This window comes from Athene noctua, chromosome 4 (genome assembly GCF_965140245.1).
Source record: "Athene noctua chromosome 4, bAthNoc1.hap1.1, whole genome shotgun sequence".
NCBI classification, from domain to species: Eukaryota; Metazoa; Chordata; class Aves; order Strigiformes; family Strigidae; genus Athene; species Athene noctua.
The window spans coordinates 26,176,607-26,195,245 of NC_134040.1; the positions used below are offsets into that span (position 1 = coordinate 26,176,607).

Below are 18,639 nucleotides of genomic sequence, written 5' to 3' on the forward strand. Positions count from 1 at the left end.
TTCTCTGAAACGAAGTTACAGAACACATGAATTTAATAAATAGGAATAATTTTGTAATGCATTTAATCCTTGATCCTTAAGCGAGATGAAATTGAGGACAATCAGCTTTATGGAAATAGTTCCTTTAAAAAATGACCAGTTTCATAAAACCACACTAAGCTTCTGAATATTTGTTTATCACTATATTTTGCAATAAAAGTCACTTTTCCCAGATAAATACATTGGTTTATATAATTAATTATAAAATATAAATTCTATATGTAGCCCACTAATCATCCTCTTTTACTACATTATACTTCTATTTGCAGCATGTGCTTCCGGCAGTATTTTCATGTTTTGATTATGCTTGCATGCATTTCTGTAGTATTTTGATGAGACAACTGTAGATAAAATTTCTCAAACTGTTTTTTGGTTGGAAGTAACTGCAACTTGTAACAGCCTGCAGCCTGTGCTTTGACATGTAGTAGTTACACTTAGAGCAAGCACTTGCTCTACTACAGTGTAGCAACAGAGCTGTTTCTGGAGTGGCACATTTAGACATACAATAAGAAATGTAGTAAGAGCAGATGTATGACTGTATGTATGTGTATGTATTACTATATGGAAAGCAGCAAAACGTAGATACATAGCTAGTACCGACTGTGTTACCAGATGACTAAAGAAACATTTTCAGAGAGTACTTGTGAGAAAATGTCCTTTGAAATTAACACCCAAATCTGTGCTGCCCTAATAATACTATTTTTCTACTACCTTGAGAGCGTCAATTCCAGTATGTTTTTTTCTATTGAATTTTGGCAACAGTTTTAGAGCATAACAGAAATTATCTTCTAGGTATGATCCAAAAACAGACATGTGGACTGCTGTGGCCTCTATGAGCATTAGCAGAGATGCTGTGGGAGTATGTCTTCTTGGTGACAAGTTGTATGCTGTTGGAGGATATGATGGTCAAACATACCTTAATACAGTGGAGTCTTATGATCCCCAGACAAATGAATGGACACAGGTATAGTTTCTGATCAGACCATACACTACTACTTACCTTGTTATTTCAAGTGTGCCTCTTTTTACAAGGAGAATTCAAATAGTTCTCTAAGAAGCACTTTCTTACTAGTCTGTTTTAAGTCTTTTTCTTTGTCTATCATCTTGGGATGATTTATCTTGTACAGACAGTTGTGAACTTCTAATAAACTGCCCTTCTTTCTTTGGCAAGACTATAGCTATTTTGACAATTTCAACTACTGTTAATAAATTGTACTGACATGTTCCCCAAACTGTAAATGTTTCTGTTTCCATTACTTCCTATTCTGAAGATAAATGATAGATGTGTATTAGTTTTAGCTCTAATGTGTCTCTCAGCAAGTTTATCTATTTCTTCAAGGTTTTGATCATCTTCTCATAAATAATCTCTTCCTGATGTGAATGGTATGTACAGTGTGTGCAACTTTCAGGAAGCCTTTTCCCATTTCTCTTCACTCAGCTCAAAAAAAAAAAAAAATTTCAATTCATGACTAGAAACCATTACTGTCAATTCAAAGCTTGGTTACTTTTACTTTTTTATAGCTCCAGGAATGTTTTTGCCTATGTGGGAAGAGCACACACAAGGATATCCTGAGCAGGCTGTCCTTTGGTATCTACTGCCATTTGAGATACCCTAAACCATCTACATCCACAGAGGGCTGGAGATAGAGCACAGAATCTGTGGGAGACCAAGGCCCTTCTGGAGTCCAGTTGCAGGCCAGGATGAATGGCCAAGGTCATCTAGAATAGCATTAGACACAAGTATTTAGGCAGCTGAATTCTGACCTCCTGAATATGCTATCCCAGTAATAGCCCCAAATTACTAATTCAGAAAGAGAACTGAACTGCTCTTTATCAGAATCTTTAACATGGAAAACTGAGCTGTCCGTATTCCCCCACTTCATACTGCTGCCAGATCTTAAAACACAAGTCATCTAGGAGGCTTATCAGAGCTTGGGGCCCTCAGTGGCTGTACTGGTAATGATAACCCATGGCATTATTTGTCCTGCTAAAGGGGGAAAAAAAAAAAAAAGTGTGCCAGAGGAAAGAATGCTCCTCACCATTGCATCTACATTAATCTCACGTGAAGTCTGGGTGATGACTGTCTGTATGTACCTTTGTATCCTTGGCCTTGACCCTCTATATCCCACTGAATCCTGTGATCCCAGTCTACAGGACAGTTTTGAACCTTTCCTAGAGGGTTGTGGAAGTGTCTGTGTACCTTCCTTCTCTCTTGGTATGTCAGCAGTCTGCCACCGCTTCATCCACACACCACTCAAAAGAGAGTAGTGAAATTTTCTCATCTGAAGTGTGTCAGAGCCAGAGATAGCACAGGATAAGTCTGTTGTTCCTGGGGAAAAAAAGAAATAGGGGAGTTGGTATAACCATCCTTTTTTGCCTTCAGAATAATCTCTGTAGCACTTAGTGTACTGTTCACACACACTCCAACACTATGAAGTTTAAAAGGAGAGGCTAGGGTGTTAGAAACTACCTTCCTCTTTTCAAGTCCAACAGGATCTCAGCAGAAAAGGCTCTTGCCAGAATTAATTTATTTTTACAAAAAAAAATAGCAACTGGTAAATTATTCTAATTTAATGAACTCTTAACAGGACTTTATCAAATATTAAAGTAAAAAGGAGAGGTGTCCCCTGTGATGTTTGGCATTTTCTGTTAGAGGAAAATGCATTGTTTTGCTGACCGTTACTCAGGTGTCAGACTACCTAGTTCAGGTGTTCAGTTTGTACCATAACAAAGGATTCTTTTTCCTGTAATACCAAGTAATTGAAATTATCAATGAGAATTGTTTCATAATCTTGGAGTTTGCTGTTGCTTTTAAAGTGGTTCACTCTATCATATAAAGTATCTTCACCTTTTCTGTGGGTTTGTATCCAAGTTTTGGATCAATTGCTATTTTTTTAAGTCACATTAACAGTGTGGGTGATATTGTCACTCTGCTGCAGCTGTACAACTGTTATTCCAAGCATTAACTGTCAATTTTTGGGCAAAAAAATACTCAAAGCTAACTCCATTTATCTCACAGATTATTTTTGTTTGTTTGTTTTTTGCTTGCAGGTTGCACCATTGTGCTTAGGAAGAGCTGGAGCATGTGTTGTGACTGTAAAACTGTAAATTATTTTCTCAATGAAGGTGACATTCTCCTCTGTAGACTCTGATGATTTCTTTTTTCCTCAAGCAACCTACCAGTGCACCAGTAAACACAAGGTGCAAGATATCTACCACAGCAAAGTGTTTGGTCTCAAGCTAACTTGTACATGTTGTTTCTACGGACCAATATTAAGCACTTTTTTAAAAAATCATCTTTGTTACCCATTATGTTACAAGAATTCTATTTGTAAAAAAATCAACTGCAACCAGCCAGTTGCCAGCAGAGGACTTCTGTTTAGGAAGTGCTGAGAAATGAATTAACTCATTAGTGAACTCACTATAATAATCAAATGTTACAGATCTGGGGCCTTGATTCCCCCAAATATGCAGAGGAACGATGCTATGAATGGATATACTTCTGCTGATATAATTGAGTCTATCTCTGGGTGAAACAAGTTATAGGATTGGACCCCATATGTTTAACTTGCCTATAATAAACATGTTTGACTATAGGTATCTGAGCTATTACAATGCAGACTGACAAACCAATGCAAACCATTGTAAATGGCAGGTATAATGCCTGCCTTGGAAATGAAGTTATGTATTTGGTGAATCTTTTGCACTTTTATCATCATTCCTAGTTTAACAAACTTTTTATTTAACCAAAGCCTTATTTTAAATATTGTCTTATTATGCTAACAAAAATCTGCTATTTAATAATTTCTGCCAGAGATTTTTGACATCCAGTGTACTTTTGGGATTTTCAAAGTTTTTGTGAGATGCAGAACATCATACCTTTTTCTCCACTTTGGTTTTTATATTTACTTTGCTGTTTTAAATGAAAAAATCTATAACCATGATTTGTTGGGAGAATTCTAAAGGGTGATTAAAAGTTAACCAATTTAATATTTGCACTTTGCAATTTTTGAAGCATTCCATTACATCTAGACTAATACCAGTTTTACTTGTGGCTTTGCACTAATTTGAAAAGTCTAATTTTCTAAAATGAAATTAAACAACTGTCTGACATTCCAGTAATGTTACTTCAAAGTGTAAAGGGCCCAATCATGCAAGATGCTTAACTGCCACCATTTAAGCATGTTCAGCATCTTACAGAAGAGTTGTGTGTGCCTCACAGAATTGTATCAAATTAGTTACCTTATTTAAGAGTTATCGAATTTTTTCGGATACTTTGTAATTCGCGTTTTTTGAGCCCTATGCTGTTACACAGAATTGCTTTGAACAGCCTGAATGTTCTTGGAAAGTCTCTCCATATTTGCTTTTCTGTGCCTTGTTCCTTATGTTTTCAAAACAGTAGGTAATATGTGTGTGCTTGCAATGGAAGAGGGGAACATGGGAGCTCATTGAATGTTTTTAAGAAGTTTGAAGCATCTGATACCCAAAGTCTTTGTACATTTGTAATTTGTACATTTGTGTTAATGCTCTCGGTGAACTATTTATTGTTTTAAAAGAAATTACTAAGCAGTGAGCCTTTGTGGTAAATCCTGCACTGACTGCAGTTGAATACAGGTAAACTGAAATGCAGTGTCGTTGCGTTAGCACGTTTCTTCTGTAGTTTACCGTCTATTTTGTCTCCCTGTAGGCCGCGCAGCCCTCGGCCACCCGGCCCCCTCCTTCCGCTACCCGCCCCTCGCGGCCCCGGCCGTGCCCCGGTGGTTCCCAGCCCGCCCTGCGCCGCCGGGGGCGGGGCCTGTTGAGGCCCGGCGCCTTCGGGCGCCTCCCCATTGGCTGCGGGGCAGGGCCCCGCCCCCAGCACGGAGGGCCTTCTCCCGCCTTCTCCGTCTCCGGGGTGACGGCGACGCGGTGGGTGGGCGGGGTCTGGCCGGCGCATGCGCAGGGGGCGGTGCGCGGCGAGCGGTGGGCGCGATGAAGGTGGGTCCCTTCGGCCGCCGTACGCGCGGGCGGGGGGGGGGCGCTGGGGGAGCCTCGGCCCCGGGCGCGAAGGCGGGGGGCGGGCGGGGCCGCGGTTCCCGCTCCGCACTGCATGGGCTGGGGCTGGGTCGGAGGCGTCGAGCGCGGCCCGCCGCGGCGGGCGGTGCCTCCTGCGGCCTAGGGAAGGGAGGGAGGCGCGGCAGGAAACGCCCGTTGGTGCTTTCCTCCAGCGAGCGGGAAGTTGAGGCCGCGGTCGGGGCTGCCTCCGGGGAGCCGGGGCCGTTCCCGCCGCCCGCCCTGCCCCTGCCTCCGGGAGCGCGCTGCGAGAGGCCCCGACCTCGGCCAGGCTGTTTTTTTCCGCGCCAGTTGCCTGAGCCGTCGCATCTCCCGAAGCCGCTACCGCCAGATGTCGCGTCTGCCGCCGCCGTGTCGCCGTGCCTTAACGCTGGCCCTGGCAGCGGAGAGGGGTGCGAGAAACCCTCCTCGGGCAACGCTTAGATTGAGCCAAAAGGAAAGTTACCTTCTCAGACCCGTAGGGGGGTTTAGTCTGTAAGTAAGAACAGGGAAAACATGAAGAGCTGGAGCTGGCCTGCACTCCCATAATTATTTCCTTCATTGTTGATTTATTACAGATTTTATTAAGCTTTTTCAAAACAAGACATAATTGTCAAGATGTTCTTTGTGCTTGTGGCACGTGGTGCTCATAATTTTACACTTTTTGTGGGTAAAATGCAAATCCAGTTTCAAGATGCCTCAGTTTACATTCACCCAAAACAAGGATTGTGGACCTTTGGCAAAGACTTGAGTAAGACTGGCAGGCATTGGTGGACACCAGATGTTGGTGTTTATGTGATGGGGTGGCAGGGAAAAAGTGATAGCTGTGAAACAAAGTTGAGGACTTTATTTTACCCCAAGTTACAGAAAAATATGTGCAGGTAGTGTGCAAGGAAAAGGAATTTCTGAGAAACTTTCTTAGTCAGTGGTTGGAATCTTTACGGTTGAGTAGCTTTGAGGTATTTAAAACCCAGGAATTCACAGAGGACAAAATAGTTACATATCTCTAAAAGCATAGATGTTGAGCCCTCTGTGTTTTATGCATTAAGGATGCTTTCTGGTCCCAGACTTCCATGACAAGAGAACTAAACATTCTAGTCTTTGGACATAAAGGGGAGAGTTGCATGCATTTTTTTTTTATTCCAGTAACTCTAAGAGGGAAAAAAAAAAAAAAAGAAGTTGTGATAGAGTCACAGTAGTTCTCAATGCAGACACCCAGCACCAGAAACTTCAGTTTTTCCAGCACAAACAAAAATATGTGTAATTTTGGTACTTTGACCCATTAGAATCACCCGGAAGTTGTATTTAAGGGTTTGTTGGGGTTTTTTTCTCCACAGTACTGACAGTTGCTAACATGTTAGGAAGTTGGTTTTTGTTATATGCTAATGACTTTAAGATACCTAATTTCCTACTTTTTTTTGTCTCCCAGCAAGTATTCAGTCTGTTAGAAAAAGCGTGGTCTGGTTCCCCTGTGCAATTTGCTTGGCAGAAAACTTTGGGAAATTTTCTTGCAGTAACAGGGTAAGATTACAAGTATTTGTTTCATTTGTCCATAAAATTCACTGAAGAAGAAAGGGAATTATTCTATTTGTTAATCTTTTTTAGAGGTGATCGTGCTGTGAAAATTTTTGATCGTCATGGTCAGAAGAGAAATGAAATCAGCTTACCAAGGTACATACTAAGATGGGTTTAAATTATTTTCTTTGTTGTTTTCTTTTAAAAATGCTTCTCTTCTGGTGAGGTGCTCATACATTGTGAGAACTCTGTAGGAAGAGATAACTGTCTCTTCCTGGAAAAGACAAACATGAGCATGTATGGAATCTGAGACAGTAAAAGCTGAACTCATAGTAAGGTATAAAGGATAGCAATAAAAATATGTTCTCCTACCCAAGGCGCTCCTTATTAGCAATAAACTCAGTCTACTTCATTAAAATGTTAGGAAAAGATCTGTCATATTAAGAAAGAACATAATGAGGTTGTATACAGTATATCTGCATCATGCTATTGCGACTGCACTCTTGCTGCTGCCAGCTTTCTAGTAATTTGTTATCATAACCTTACTGAAGAAAGGTATCCTTTTGGTTTAGTGCTTTTGCTTAGGTCACTGGCATTTTTACTTTAGATTGAGAGTGTACTTCTGAAGTGAATCTCATTGTTTTTCCTGCTTATAACACTTTGGTTCACATCACAGAGTGGTGTTGGAGTATACAAACTGGATTCCTTTCAGATGAAATTTTAAAAGTAGTGTACTTTGGAAGGTGCAACCTAGCTGCTAAAAGGCAATCAGTCCACAGGAACAGGCTAGATAGGGCCCAGAGGAAACCTTCCTAAGTGCAAACACTGGGACATCAGGTTGTCATAACATTTTGTTCTATAAATCTACTTCTGTTGGGCACCATTACTAACTGATATAGCAATAGTTTCATCTGTGTGCTCCTCGTTTCTTCTAGTATTTTACCTGCTCTTAGCTTAAGTATTCATGCAAATTCATGATTTTTTATTTCTAACAACCTGATTTATTTTGGTTAAGGTGGAGTCCCTAGTCAAGGCAAAACTCCCACTAAGGCTTTAAATCAGCAGCCTTTAATCTAGAAGTCTTAACTTTAATTTCTAAAATGTCACTTACATGTCCCTTTATCACTGGTAGATAGGAGCCAGAATCACTCAGCTCCCCAAGAAATCCCTAGAAATCCAGTATTTGCAGTTCATGGTAGTTACTATCTTGCACCAAACCACGAGATGCAATCCTTGTTGTCTTTACCAGACTCGCTTCTATCTCACTGCCTGTCGCATCTTGCTGTCTTATTTCAAAATCCTGTTCTGGTTAGGTTCCATTCATAATGCAGCCTGGCTGTGCCAGAGTCTTTTGCTTGGTAATATCCATGGCCCAGCTCATTCTGCACTGCTGTTTTGCACAATGCATGATAAATGCTCATTCTCTCTGGCAAGCTGCCAAAAGTGAGGAAAGCTGTGTGGAATCAGTGGTGAACTCTGAGAAGAGCTTGTATTGGACTGGGGATTGTCCACTGTCATGTGGGTTGGTGAGAGTGGTGTGAAGGGGGGAGTCAACCTTACTGATGGACACTGAGGGCACTACCTTCTCGATGGACAGATGTGATCCTGTCCTTCAGGGAAACATAAAACATCTAAACCAGTTTTAAAGTAATGTTGTGTTCTCGTGGCAAGGCAAAGAGGAGAAAAAACTTCCGTAATAACCACGTACCCTAAAGGCTTGTCAAAATAATTAACATCTGCTTATGGCATTGTGAATAGTACTGACTTTTTGAGGCCCGCCAGCAAATCTTCTACCTAGGTTAGGTAGTTCTTTTGAATCTTTATTTCTAACCTTTTGCTGTGATTTGAGAATTAATTCTTTCTAATTGTTACTATTAGAATAAAATTCAATTTTCGTGATAGACAGTTTGAACAGAAACAAGTGTGTTTATATGGAAGTTCTCTCCCTCAGGCCAAATTTTGCTTCTTTATTTGTTGGTTATCTGTTAACCAGTTATAACTGCTAGACCTCTCCTTGCTTAAGAATGGAGTTCAGAATGTCAAATATTCTCTGCTATAATAGTTGATGTTCTAAGCATCTTCTTACCATTATGTTGATAAAATTTGTTTTGTTTACTAGTTACCAGTCTCTGGTTTTTCCCTGTTTTTTTCTTTTTGTCCTTGTTATTCCTGCTCTTGATGTTCTGATTGGCTTTTAAGTATTTGTGGATGTGTTTTGGGAATAGACTGTACTTATTCTCTAAAATAAACTGCTAAGGTTATGAAAAGAAAGATAGGAGAAACTGGGACTGAAGACTTACTGAATTAGTTTACAGCAATGTATGTTTCAGTAGGACACTTCTGAAATTGCTTACATTAGGAGTTTTCATTTGAGTGGTAATGAGAGTGAAATTTTTAATAGAGATACCTTATTAACCTGAAACTGTCACCTTATTTATCTAGAGAGAAAAGAGTGGTGTCAGATGGCATAGGTTCTTAGTCTGCAGTATATGGTGCTTTAACAACAGTGTTTCCAACTCACTAGAGACTTGTGGGTGAGTCTGCTGTTCTCTTCATTCCGGGAACTATTTGCAAGTAGAGGTTTATCCTGCTTCTGCATAGGTTTCTTGTCCAAGTTTGTTATGCTTGTTGAACTGTGAGAAAAATAATCTCAACACTGAATAGACTTTAACAAAATATAACCTTACAAGGAATTTTCACTCTTGAAAATCAAGGTGGCAGTATTTCAAGTACTAGAATGTAGGTAGCAGTCTTTTTTTTTATTACCTTCCTTTCAACCTCTGTCATTTCAATAAGATTTGAGTAAGGGCGTCATTGCTATAAAAGTGTACTTTAAATCTGCAGTCCGTCATGGGTATACTTGGGAAGGAAAAGGAAGGATGAAGACTTCAACTGACTAATTTTGGCTGTTTCTGTACACCTACAAACTTATTTTAACATTATTAGTAACAGTCTTCCATTTTTTTTCCTTCAGTAACTGTGTTGCTATGGACTGGGATAAGGATGGAGATACTTTAGCAATAATCACAGACAAATCTAGTGCCATATTTCTGTGGGATGCAAACACAAACAAAACAAGCCAAGTAGACAGTGGCATGAGGTAAGAAAAATTTTTTAAAGAGTGTATTTGAAGACTTGGACCACTGTGGCTTGTTGATGTGGAGGATATATTGCAAAGATCATCTTTTTATTGAAGTCTTCATAGCATGTATACAGTTAAACTAATATGCTACAGTTTGTTGCTAAATTCTTTTTTGTACGATTTGCTGGTTTAGAAGTGTTTGTTGTGAGTGGGGATTTTGGGGTTGGTAGTGGTTTTGTTTCTTTTTTAATTGTCAACAGTGCCGAAGTCCCCAGAGAGCTTCTCTTTGATGTTTCTACTTTGTGGTAGCAACAAGGATGGGTGAACTGTTTATCTGCACTGGCTACACTTTCTCCAAAGTACTTCAAACAAGTAAAAGGGAGCTTAAAAGTAAGGGAAGCGATTTTAATGGTGCTAGGATTTTTTACCCTCATAAGGAGACTAAAATGCTGTCCGCAAAGCTGACTGGTTTAGGGTGGGGGGATGTATCTAAGGCAATAGTACTCTAAGGTTCAAATCCCTACCTTTCTGAATTTAGCCACAGACTTAAAACTCTCCTGACACCTACGTAACAATCAAGCACTGGGTTAACAAATTAGCTTGGTTTAACAATAAAACTTTTAGCTTCTTTGAATCACTTCCGCTAAACTACTGCATTCTACATAAATTGTCTACATTCTGTCTGTAGGAGAAAGAGTGGAAACAAATCTGTCCTGTGTTTGTTAGGACACTCATCTGAGCAGAGAAACAGCTGATGTTGGATACTGCTATTTTATTTACTTTAGTTGAGACAAACACTCCTTCTGATTTAACCCTTCATTTCTAAGTTTCCCTTGTGTAAGTTTTTGGAGCTTTTTTGACTTGTTTTTTTTAAGTAGTCAAAGATGCAAAAATTTGAGTGTTTTGTCTGTTAAATTAAAAAAATCAGCTCAGCTCGAAAAATCAGGGTGTGGGGGTTATATTGGTTTCTGAGGGTGTTTTTTTTCAGATTTAGGTTGAAAACTCAATGTCTGGAATATGGAAATATTCCTTATTTCCATGAACATGTACACGTGCTTTGTAAAATTCATTTAGAATATTGGATATTTGATTATGGGATGTTTCCATATGTTACAGCCTGGTATCTTATGTGTGTATGTTAAAACTGAACTTAAACAAAAAAGAACTTCTATACAAGTTACTCACTCCTGAAAAAGTAAAAAAGTTGTCACAAAATACACAGTGACTTAACCTATTTAATTAAGTTATATTTTGAAGATTGTTGGTAGAATGTTAGGTCATATGTTAGAAAACAGTTTCAAAACAAACAAATGATTGTACATACAAATGAGAAATTTAAAGTGATTGCTTCTTTATAATGTCTAATTAATTATATGTAGCATTATATAGGCATCTTATTTGGGTATTTGTGGGGTATTTGGTTATTTTGTAGTCATTACATTTTTGTCATTATTATTACATATTATCAACAATATGCCTTTTTAGCACAGAAGTTATAATGAATATTGTTTATAATATTTTCTGGTGGAATACATCAACTTTGGCTTTTAAAAAAATTTTTCTCCTGTAGGGGTTTGGGATTTTTTCATAAATCAGTTTTAAACTATAACTATTTATATAATCAAAACAATTTATGAGGATGTACATACATGTTATATTGTATGAAGGAATAGACCATTTGTACCTCCTTTTCATGTGTGAACAAATGTTTTGGGGGGAAGAGTAACTTGCCAGTATGCAAGCAAAAAAGAGCATAGAAAGTACTTATCAGAATGGAGTATGCGGTTATTGCAGTTCCTTCATGATCTTTCTCTCTAATATCTGAGGTAAATTGCTTACTGGAGGCAGTCTCAGTATAACAATATATATCGATCTAAGTGCCTAATTCTTCTTTTATCACAGTGTCATTGCATAAGCAGAATAAGCATTAAGACATATAATAAACAGTTGATAATCAAGCTTTTCTGGTGTCCTTCTCTTTTTGGAATTAAAAGAGCACAAACAAAACTCCTCACATGCAAACCAAATATATATTGGAAGTCATTTCATCTGTCAATATCTGCAACTTGTTTCAAGTTCATGCTTACAGTAAAATTCAAAAAGGTGGGAGAGGCGTTGATGGAAATAACTGCACTAATTAGAAAATTGTGATTAAAATTGTTTTGCTGAAGAGGCTTTTTTTTTAAATGTGATGTATAGTATTTATCTGTGTACCCCTAAAACAGGGTACACCAAAATAGACCTTGCTATATCTGAAACTTCAAGTTAAAATGTCTCTTTCTAACTTCATTATTACGTTGAGCAGAACTAGACCTATTGATTTGGAGTTGGCTGAATTAATGGAATTATTGAAGTACAACAAAACAATGCAGAAAGTGACTGGAAAATTTTGCATGCCTTCATGGTATCTTTTAGTGTTTTTTAATTCCATCAAAGTCTGTGGATGTTTACAGACACTTTGCATCTGCACAAGTCTTATTACATTACCTCATACAACTTTTTATTACTTTCACTCTTTCATACACACTTAAATATTTCCGACACTTACTGTAGAGAACATCTGCTTAATTTAAAAATTCTGCTTGGTCTGTGTGATTTCATAGAACTTCAAAACAAGCAAAACGTTTGTATATGTAGGCACATGAAAGGAATCTCTAGTATACAATTTTATTTTTTTTATTTTAGGGATGCAATGTCTTTCTTATTATGGTCTCGAGTTGGAACTTTACTTGCCGTTGGAACAACAAAGGGAAACTTACTTATATATAACCGTCAGACTTCTCGCAAGATTCCTGTTCTTGGTATGTATTGGTTTGAAACTAAGCCTGCACACGTGAAAGCGGAATTTTGCTAATATACTTAGATTCCTTTTTAGTTTTGTATATGAACACACAAGTCAAAAATGTGCTCACACTCAACCTGCACCTCCTGTTCTGTTTTGCTGGATTATCAGAGTGTTTTTATAGTATAGTAAGTTAAAAATATATATGTAGACATACCTGGTACTGCCTCATGGGAAACTTGTGTTATCTTTATTGCAAAGGATTTGCATGGTTGTTCTTGTTGCTACATTACTTTTTCTTACCTGCTTAGAGTTATCTCTGGGCAGAAAGGTTGAGGATATAGCACACTCCCCAGAAATGTGATGCAAAGAAATGGAAGAACAGGGAATGTGCAAGTCCCTATAAGGTCAAAAGACTTCCACCTGGGAGTAGATTAAAAAAATTACTCTTGAATTTGTAATTGCTCTGGTAAGTTGTTTCACATTGTGACGATCTGTGTTTGAGTGGCCAAATAGAGCATATTTCTATCCAGATTTTTTTTGTGGTTGTGTTTATTTGTGTTGTATAGGTTTCTTTCTTTTCCAGGTAAGCACACTAAGCGGATTACTTGTGGTTGCTGGAGTTCTGAAAACCTTCTGGCTCTAGGTGGTGAAGACAAAATGATTACTATAAGCAATCACGAAGGGGATACCGTAAGACAGGTATATTTATAACCCCCATTTGATTTTAAGGCATACATTAATACTCCTCATCCCGAGAAAACTGTGACTTATGGGAGCTTATGCCTTTTCAATCCCTCTGCTTTCAAGGACAAGGAGCCTTTAGGAAACCTCATGTAGGATGAGGGCATATCTAAACATCTGATCCTCTGTGTTATGCAATGTGATTTATGATAATAGAGTCTGCATTTGTGGTGTGGTCCTGCCTAAACATGTTTCTCTCATTCTTGATCCTAACCTGTACCTGTTACAAGAGGATCCTGTTAAGTGCAGTCTTGGTTGACTTCCTCAGTAGCAGCACAGGACAGCTCTCACGTGACTGTTTATAAGGTCTTTAGAAAGGACTTTTAGTGTTGGGTTTGCTTTAGATTGGTTAAACAAAAGATCTTGCCTCTGATGTGCAAGGATCACCTAGACTGGACCTCCATGGCATTGTTGAGAGGCCAATTCCAGTGCTTCCTCCAAGGACACTCAGATCCTCTAATCAAGCACTCAGTTTGTTTACATGCATCACAGTCCTGAGCAATGACAGTTGCTGTATAATGTGCAAATGAATATAATTAACCTTTTAAACTTTAATGAACAGTGTTTCACTCAAGATATTCAAAGAACAGATCTTTCATAGTTCATTTCATATGCTTCCATCTTTATGTCTGAAGATCACAGTTGGAGAAGAATACCCTAATAAATTTGTTAGGGTATGTCTATGCATTAAGCTAACTGGCTTAGGTAGCAGAAGCAGTGTAGCTGAGACAGCAGAGACCTAAGCAGGGCTCACTTATGAGGTTTTATAACCTCATATTGACTACAAAAGCAACTAGATTGCTATCACTACCTAAACCAGATCAGGTATGTCCATATTAAAATGCATTGTAAATATTTAACCTCTATGCCTTATTCTTGTTCTTCCTTCTTTGAATTTGCATTGAAGTGACCTTGTTTGCACACCTTCAGTTAATACTGTCTGTATATCATCCTGCAAGTCTTATTTCTCATTTGGATCCTTCCTTCTCTCTTTGGATTTGTCCTTCTGTTTCCTAGATATTTTTTGGTATTTTCCATAATAACATGTCATTATGATCCAAACTGTGGTCATGTTTATCCCAGGTTTTTTCTTAGTTTTGGTACTAAGTGCAGTAACAACTCCATCTGTCTATCCTTAGCACTAAAATGTACAGGGCAGGAATAATGCAATTACTTATCATTGGTATTTGCTACGTTAACTGTTGATTTCTGAACCCAAACTTCTTTCTTGCAGACCTCTGTGAGCTCAGATCCCAGTGATATGCAGTTCTCAGTTATGAAGACTGATGAAAGAATATCAACCAGGGAAAGCACAGTAAGAAGTCAATACAAAATACTGCAGAAACCATTCATCTGATGTGTCAGGGTTTCTGCTGGCAACCAGTATGGGCCAGGAAGCAATTTGTTCCTCCTTGACTTAAAATTTGGTGTTGCTGATTTTTTTTTTTTCCTTTTCCAAAACTTCCCTTTAAAGTAAAGCCATACCCCTTGTTCATTAAGGATGTGTTCATGAAAAGTCCAGTGGTTAGCAATATGACAGATAACAGAGCAGCTTTGCAGTGGTAGTTAACATAATAGATGGAGATGTGTGCAGGGACTTAAAGAAGTACATACGATGTAAATATAGAGCAGCATATGCAATGTGGCAGATGGAAATGGAGTGGAACTGTCAAAATTGCTGCTTTTCAGAAGGCAGATTTTCAGCTGTCATTTTTGGGAACACATCACTGGTCGCTGAGTTTTCATCTTATGCAAACCTCAGCATCAATGAGTCTAGAAGCCCCTGTGTCAGTCTTCTGGTATGAGCATTATCCTGTCTCTGTCTAAATGGCTACAGTGGTGGTGTCATCTTGGTCTTTCTTGAATGAATCAAAGTCCGTCAGATCAGTCAGTGGTGAAGTACAGAGAAATGGGGTAACGATAACTATTAGCAGAGAATATGGTTAAATGATCAGCAGTGAAATACCAAGAGAAGACATAGAAAATCCATGGATAGAAAGGTGTACAGTGTTAGAATTTGTCCAGATCTGTATTTATACAACATAACTAAATTCTCACAGCCAGATGTAATCTGTGGAGTATAGGTGTCAGGAAAGAATTTTTCCCCATGTTTACATTGACAAGAACCTGTAGGAGTTTTTTGCCTCTCTGCATGGAGTGAAATGTTTTCTGCTTCCTAGGGAAATTTAATTAACAGATATTTTGGAAATACAGGAACTGGGGACTTCAGCCTTGACTTCTGCTGTTGTTTCTTGAGGCATGCAGTATCTATCCTAGGCTTTGCAGGTTTTTTTATTACAGCTCTCAAGTTTGCTGTAAAATGTTAGGGAACATTCTGTAATTCTGTAGTTCTTGATGTTTGTGCTTGGTTGTCTGTTAGCAGCTCTAAATCACAGAGCATTCATTCCCTAGGTGTCTGTTGGGGGCGGGGCTTGACTTGATAACAATCACTTCCAGGCTGTTAGTTATGACACCTGAAGAAAAAAAAAAAACTGCAAGTTGGGTCAAAATAAGTAACACTAGAGTTAACATCTTGCCCTGCCTCATAAAACAATTCCTATAATTTCTTAGAAGAGTTTAAGAAATAGTATTTCTTAAATACTTCATCATTAAGCTGAAATGGAATTATAAGCAAACTGTTTTAAAAAGCAGAAAACATACTTTTCATATTTGGGGAAACTTTAGAAATTATAGGTTAGAATTTGAGTTTGTAATTCTGGATTAATGGGGTTTTAGGGGTTTTAGGTCAACATAGGCATTTTTTTCTCAGTTTGAAAACACCAGTTTTGTATTTCATTCTTCTAGTTCTTATTTTAGGAATAAACCATTGTCTCCTTTTTAGACAAGGAGAGCTGGAACAGAAGGTAATGTAAAGCAAATTTGTAAATAAGCCCTTCACAGTATCTTTGTCAAAGAATAAGGCAAAACAAGCTGCTCCTCCTTGCTTTTTCTAAAATGCCTGACAGTAACACACACTCTAGTAACAAAAATAATCTTTAAAAAAACCCTAAGTTCAACCTGTCTTCTCCTATAAAGTCCAACTTCTCTATGGGATTCATTGAGTAAAATGCACTCACTTAGACTGATACCAAACTGTAAATATTGCATGTTTAATATAGACCAAACAGGCTGTTTCTTTTGGAATTGTCTTTCTGTCTTTGAAATCTCAGCAAGTTACTTGAGATAGCAGTGTTGTGATAGTCTTCCCTTAAGCCTCCCAGATAAAAAATTCTGTGGATCAAAACCCACATTTTAGTCCAAGTGAGAGTAGGTGCAACTCCATGTGACCTGTGGCCTTTTCCTTTGAGGAAATAGAGCTGACTTAATGCTTCTGTAGGGAAAAGTCTTGAATTTGAGATGCGTGTTCTGCTGGGCTTGGCATTTAGATCTGTGAACCACTGGCTCACAAGAGGAGCATCCTGCAAATCTTTTCTGCTGTTGATAAATATTAAGAATTCAGATCCTTGGGATTCTTAAGGATTGTTAGAACTCCTAAATCTCATCTTTTAGTCAAGATGTAGGGCCTTATTTTAAAGTGATGCCCTGCTTATCAAGTTAATTTTTCTTTTCATTCATTGGCAGGTAAGTGTAGTGGTCGGCAAGAAGACTCTCTTTCTTTTTAATTTGAATGATCCAGATAACCCGATTGATCTGAAATTTCAGCAGTCTTATGGCAGTATTGTAACCTACAGATGGTGAGCAGAACTTTCTTAATGAAGCATTCTAGTATTAACAAGCTGAAGATTTTCCCAGTCGTTCTGATAAATGCTGGAAATTAAGTCATATATCCCTTGCTTATACTGGATTTTTCTTGGTTGCATTGTAGCCTTTTTGATAATTCTGTTCCAAACACAAAATCTACATTTTGTAATTGTTTTTTTCTTGGGAGTTCAATGGCTATAAAAGCAGTGTTTTCAAAAATAATCACTGTTGGTATGCTCAGCTTTAGAACACTAGTACTGTTGCTGTTCTGACAGTAGATTAAACTGAGGGTTTTATAGGTTGTTTTTTGTTTAGATAAGTAACTGATGAAAGAGCTAGGAGTGGAGTTGTATCCTTCAGCTAGTGTGTTGGTTTACAAAGTTGTGCAGAGTTCTTGTAGCCTTCCCGTATGTAATCCAATTGGTAATGTTCCTTTGAAAAAATCCCAGGCTAGAAGTTTCAGCCCTGTACCCAAAAAGTAGCTGGACTGTTTCTGTATCTTTAATCATAACACTGTGTCTTTTAGTGCCTGTTCAGTCAATGCGGAAATGACATTTAATCCCTTTACACTACAACTGTGTAAGAAAACCTGTAGCTATATACTTCTTAAATTATGGCTACATGTTTAACAAGGCATACCTGGGCTGTTTGCATTGCAATGATTTTTTGGTAACTAAGCTGATGAGATACTGTTTGAATTCATCCTTACACACTGTAACTACTTCTGCCTTAACCTCATTATTTCTACTTGACACTGTGAAAAGTAAACAGACTGTCTATTCACAAATACAAATTGTAGCTTTGGTACTTCCGCTGTGTTTGCAGTAGTATGCCTTAAGGGGCATTATTATTTTTAGCATAGGGACCAAGTCTGCCAGAACCTTGAAATGGAAGTTTCCATCTTCTGGCATTCTTATTCCAATGAAGATACCAGAGGTCTTTCTCCTGGCATCACCACCATGTATGCAGCTTGCTGAAAGTAAAATGCCATTATAATATGTAGAAGAGATAATAAAGATGACTTATGAGTAAACTGTCAGCACAAACATGGTTTTGTCCTTTAAGAATCTTCGGTTGTTTTTCCCATCATCTATTTTATACTATGTTGTTCTGCATTATATCTAAATTCCCATAATCTGATTATTTCTCCTATTAAAAGGAGGTATTGACAGTTCCTAAGTAGTCTGAAAGACTGTTGCATAAATAGATCTTTTTTCTTAATTGTTGCGCTTTTTTTGTAACAGGTATGGTGATGGCTACATTATGATTGGTTTCTCACGGGGGTGTTTTGTAGTCATTTCTACGCATATCCGTGAGATAGGTCAGGAAATCTTTCAAGCTCATAATCATAAGGATAATCTAAGCAGCATTGCTATATCACAGTCATTAAACAAAGCTGCATCATGTGGAGACAATTGGTAAGTGGTAGTTTTATACATAAAAAATGGAATTCATCTCACATAACTGGGGTTGTTTAGTTTGGAGAAGAGGAGGCTGAGGGGAGACCTCATCGCCCTCTACAGCTACCTGAAAGGAGGTTGCAGAGAGCTGGGGATGAGTCTCTTTAACCAAGTAACAAGCAATAGGACAAGAGGTAATGAAATGACCTCAAGTTACACCAGGGAAGGTTTAGACTGGACATTAGGAAGTATTTCTTTACAGAAGGGGTTGTTAGGCGTTGGAATGGGCTGCCCAGGGCAGTGGTGGAGTCCCCATCCCTGGAGATGTTTGAGAGTTGTGTTGA

The 18,639-nt window shown here is 38.3% G+C and overlaps 2 protein-coding genes across 12 annotated transcripts in view; both read left to right on the forward strand.

Moving 5' to 3' along the window:
• KLHL5 (kelch like family member 5) overlaps window positions 1–4,662 on the forward strand; it is a 64,246-nt gene extending 59,584 nt beyond the window's left edge. For 7 of the 8 annotated variants that reach the window (XM_074904658.1, XM_074904660.1, XM_074904659.1 and 4 more), the window contains 2 exons: window positions 832–1,003; window positions 3,091–4,662. In XM_074904658.1, the coding sequence (XP_074760759.1) occupies window positions 832–1,003; window positions 3,091–3,147 (229 nt within the window). In that variant the 3' untranslated portion in view covers window positions 3,148–4,662. Of the gene's footprint in view, window positions 1–801; window positions 1,004–3,090 lie in introns of those variants that run through there. The other variant, XM_074904657.1, reaches the window with a different exon arrangement.
• A 324-nt stretch (window positions 4,663–4,986) lies between these two features.
• The window catches only part of WDR19 (WD repeat domain 19), a 48,385-nt gene continuing 34,732 nt past the window's right edge, over window positions 4,987–18,639 (forward strand). The window contains exons 1-9 of one of the 4 annotated variants that reach the window (XM_074904667.1): window positions 4,987–5,016; window positions 6,500–6,591; window positions 6,676–6,741; window positions 9,560–9,685; window positions 12,353–12,468; window positions 13,036–13,151; window positions 14,428–14,508; window positions 16,776–16,888; window positions 18,140–18,313. In XM_074904667.1, coding sequence (XP_074760768.1) covers window positions 5,011–5,016; window positions 6,500–6,591; window positions 6,676–6,741; window positions 9,560–9,685; window positions 12,353–12,468; window positions 13,036–13,151; window positions 14,428–14,508; window positions 16,776–16,888; window positions 18,140–18,313 — 890 coding nt within the window. In that variant the 5' untranslated portion in view covers window positions 4,987–5,010. Of the gene's footprint in view, window positions 5,017–5,453; window positions 5,566–6,499; window positions 6,592–6,675; window positions 6,742–9,559; window positions 9,686–12,352; window positions 12,469–13,035; window positions 13,152–14,427; window positions 14,509–16,775; window positions 16,889–18,139; window positions 18,314–18,639 lie in introns of those variants that run through there. The other 3 variants (XM_074904669.1, XM_074904668.1, XM_074904670.1) reach the window with 3 other exon arrangements.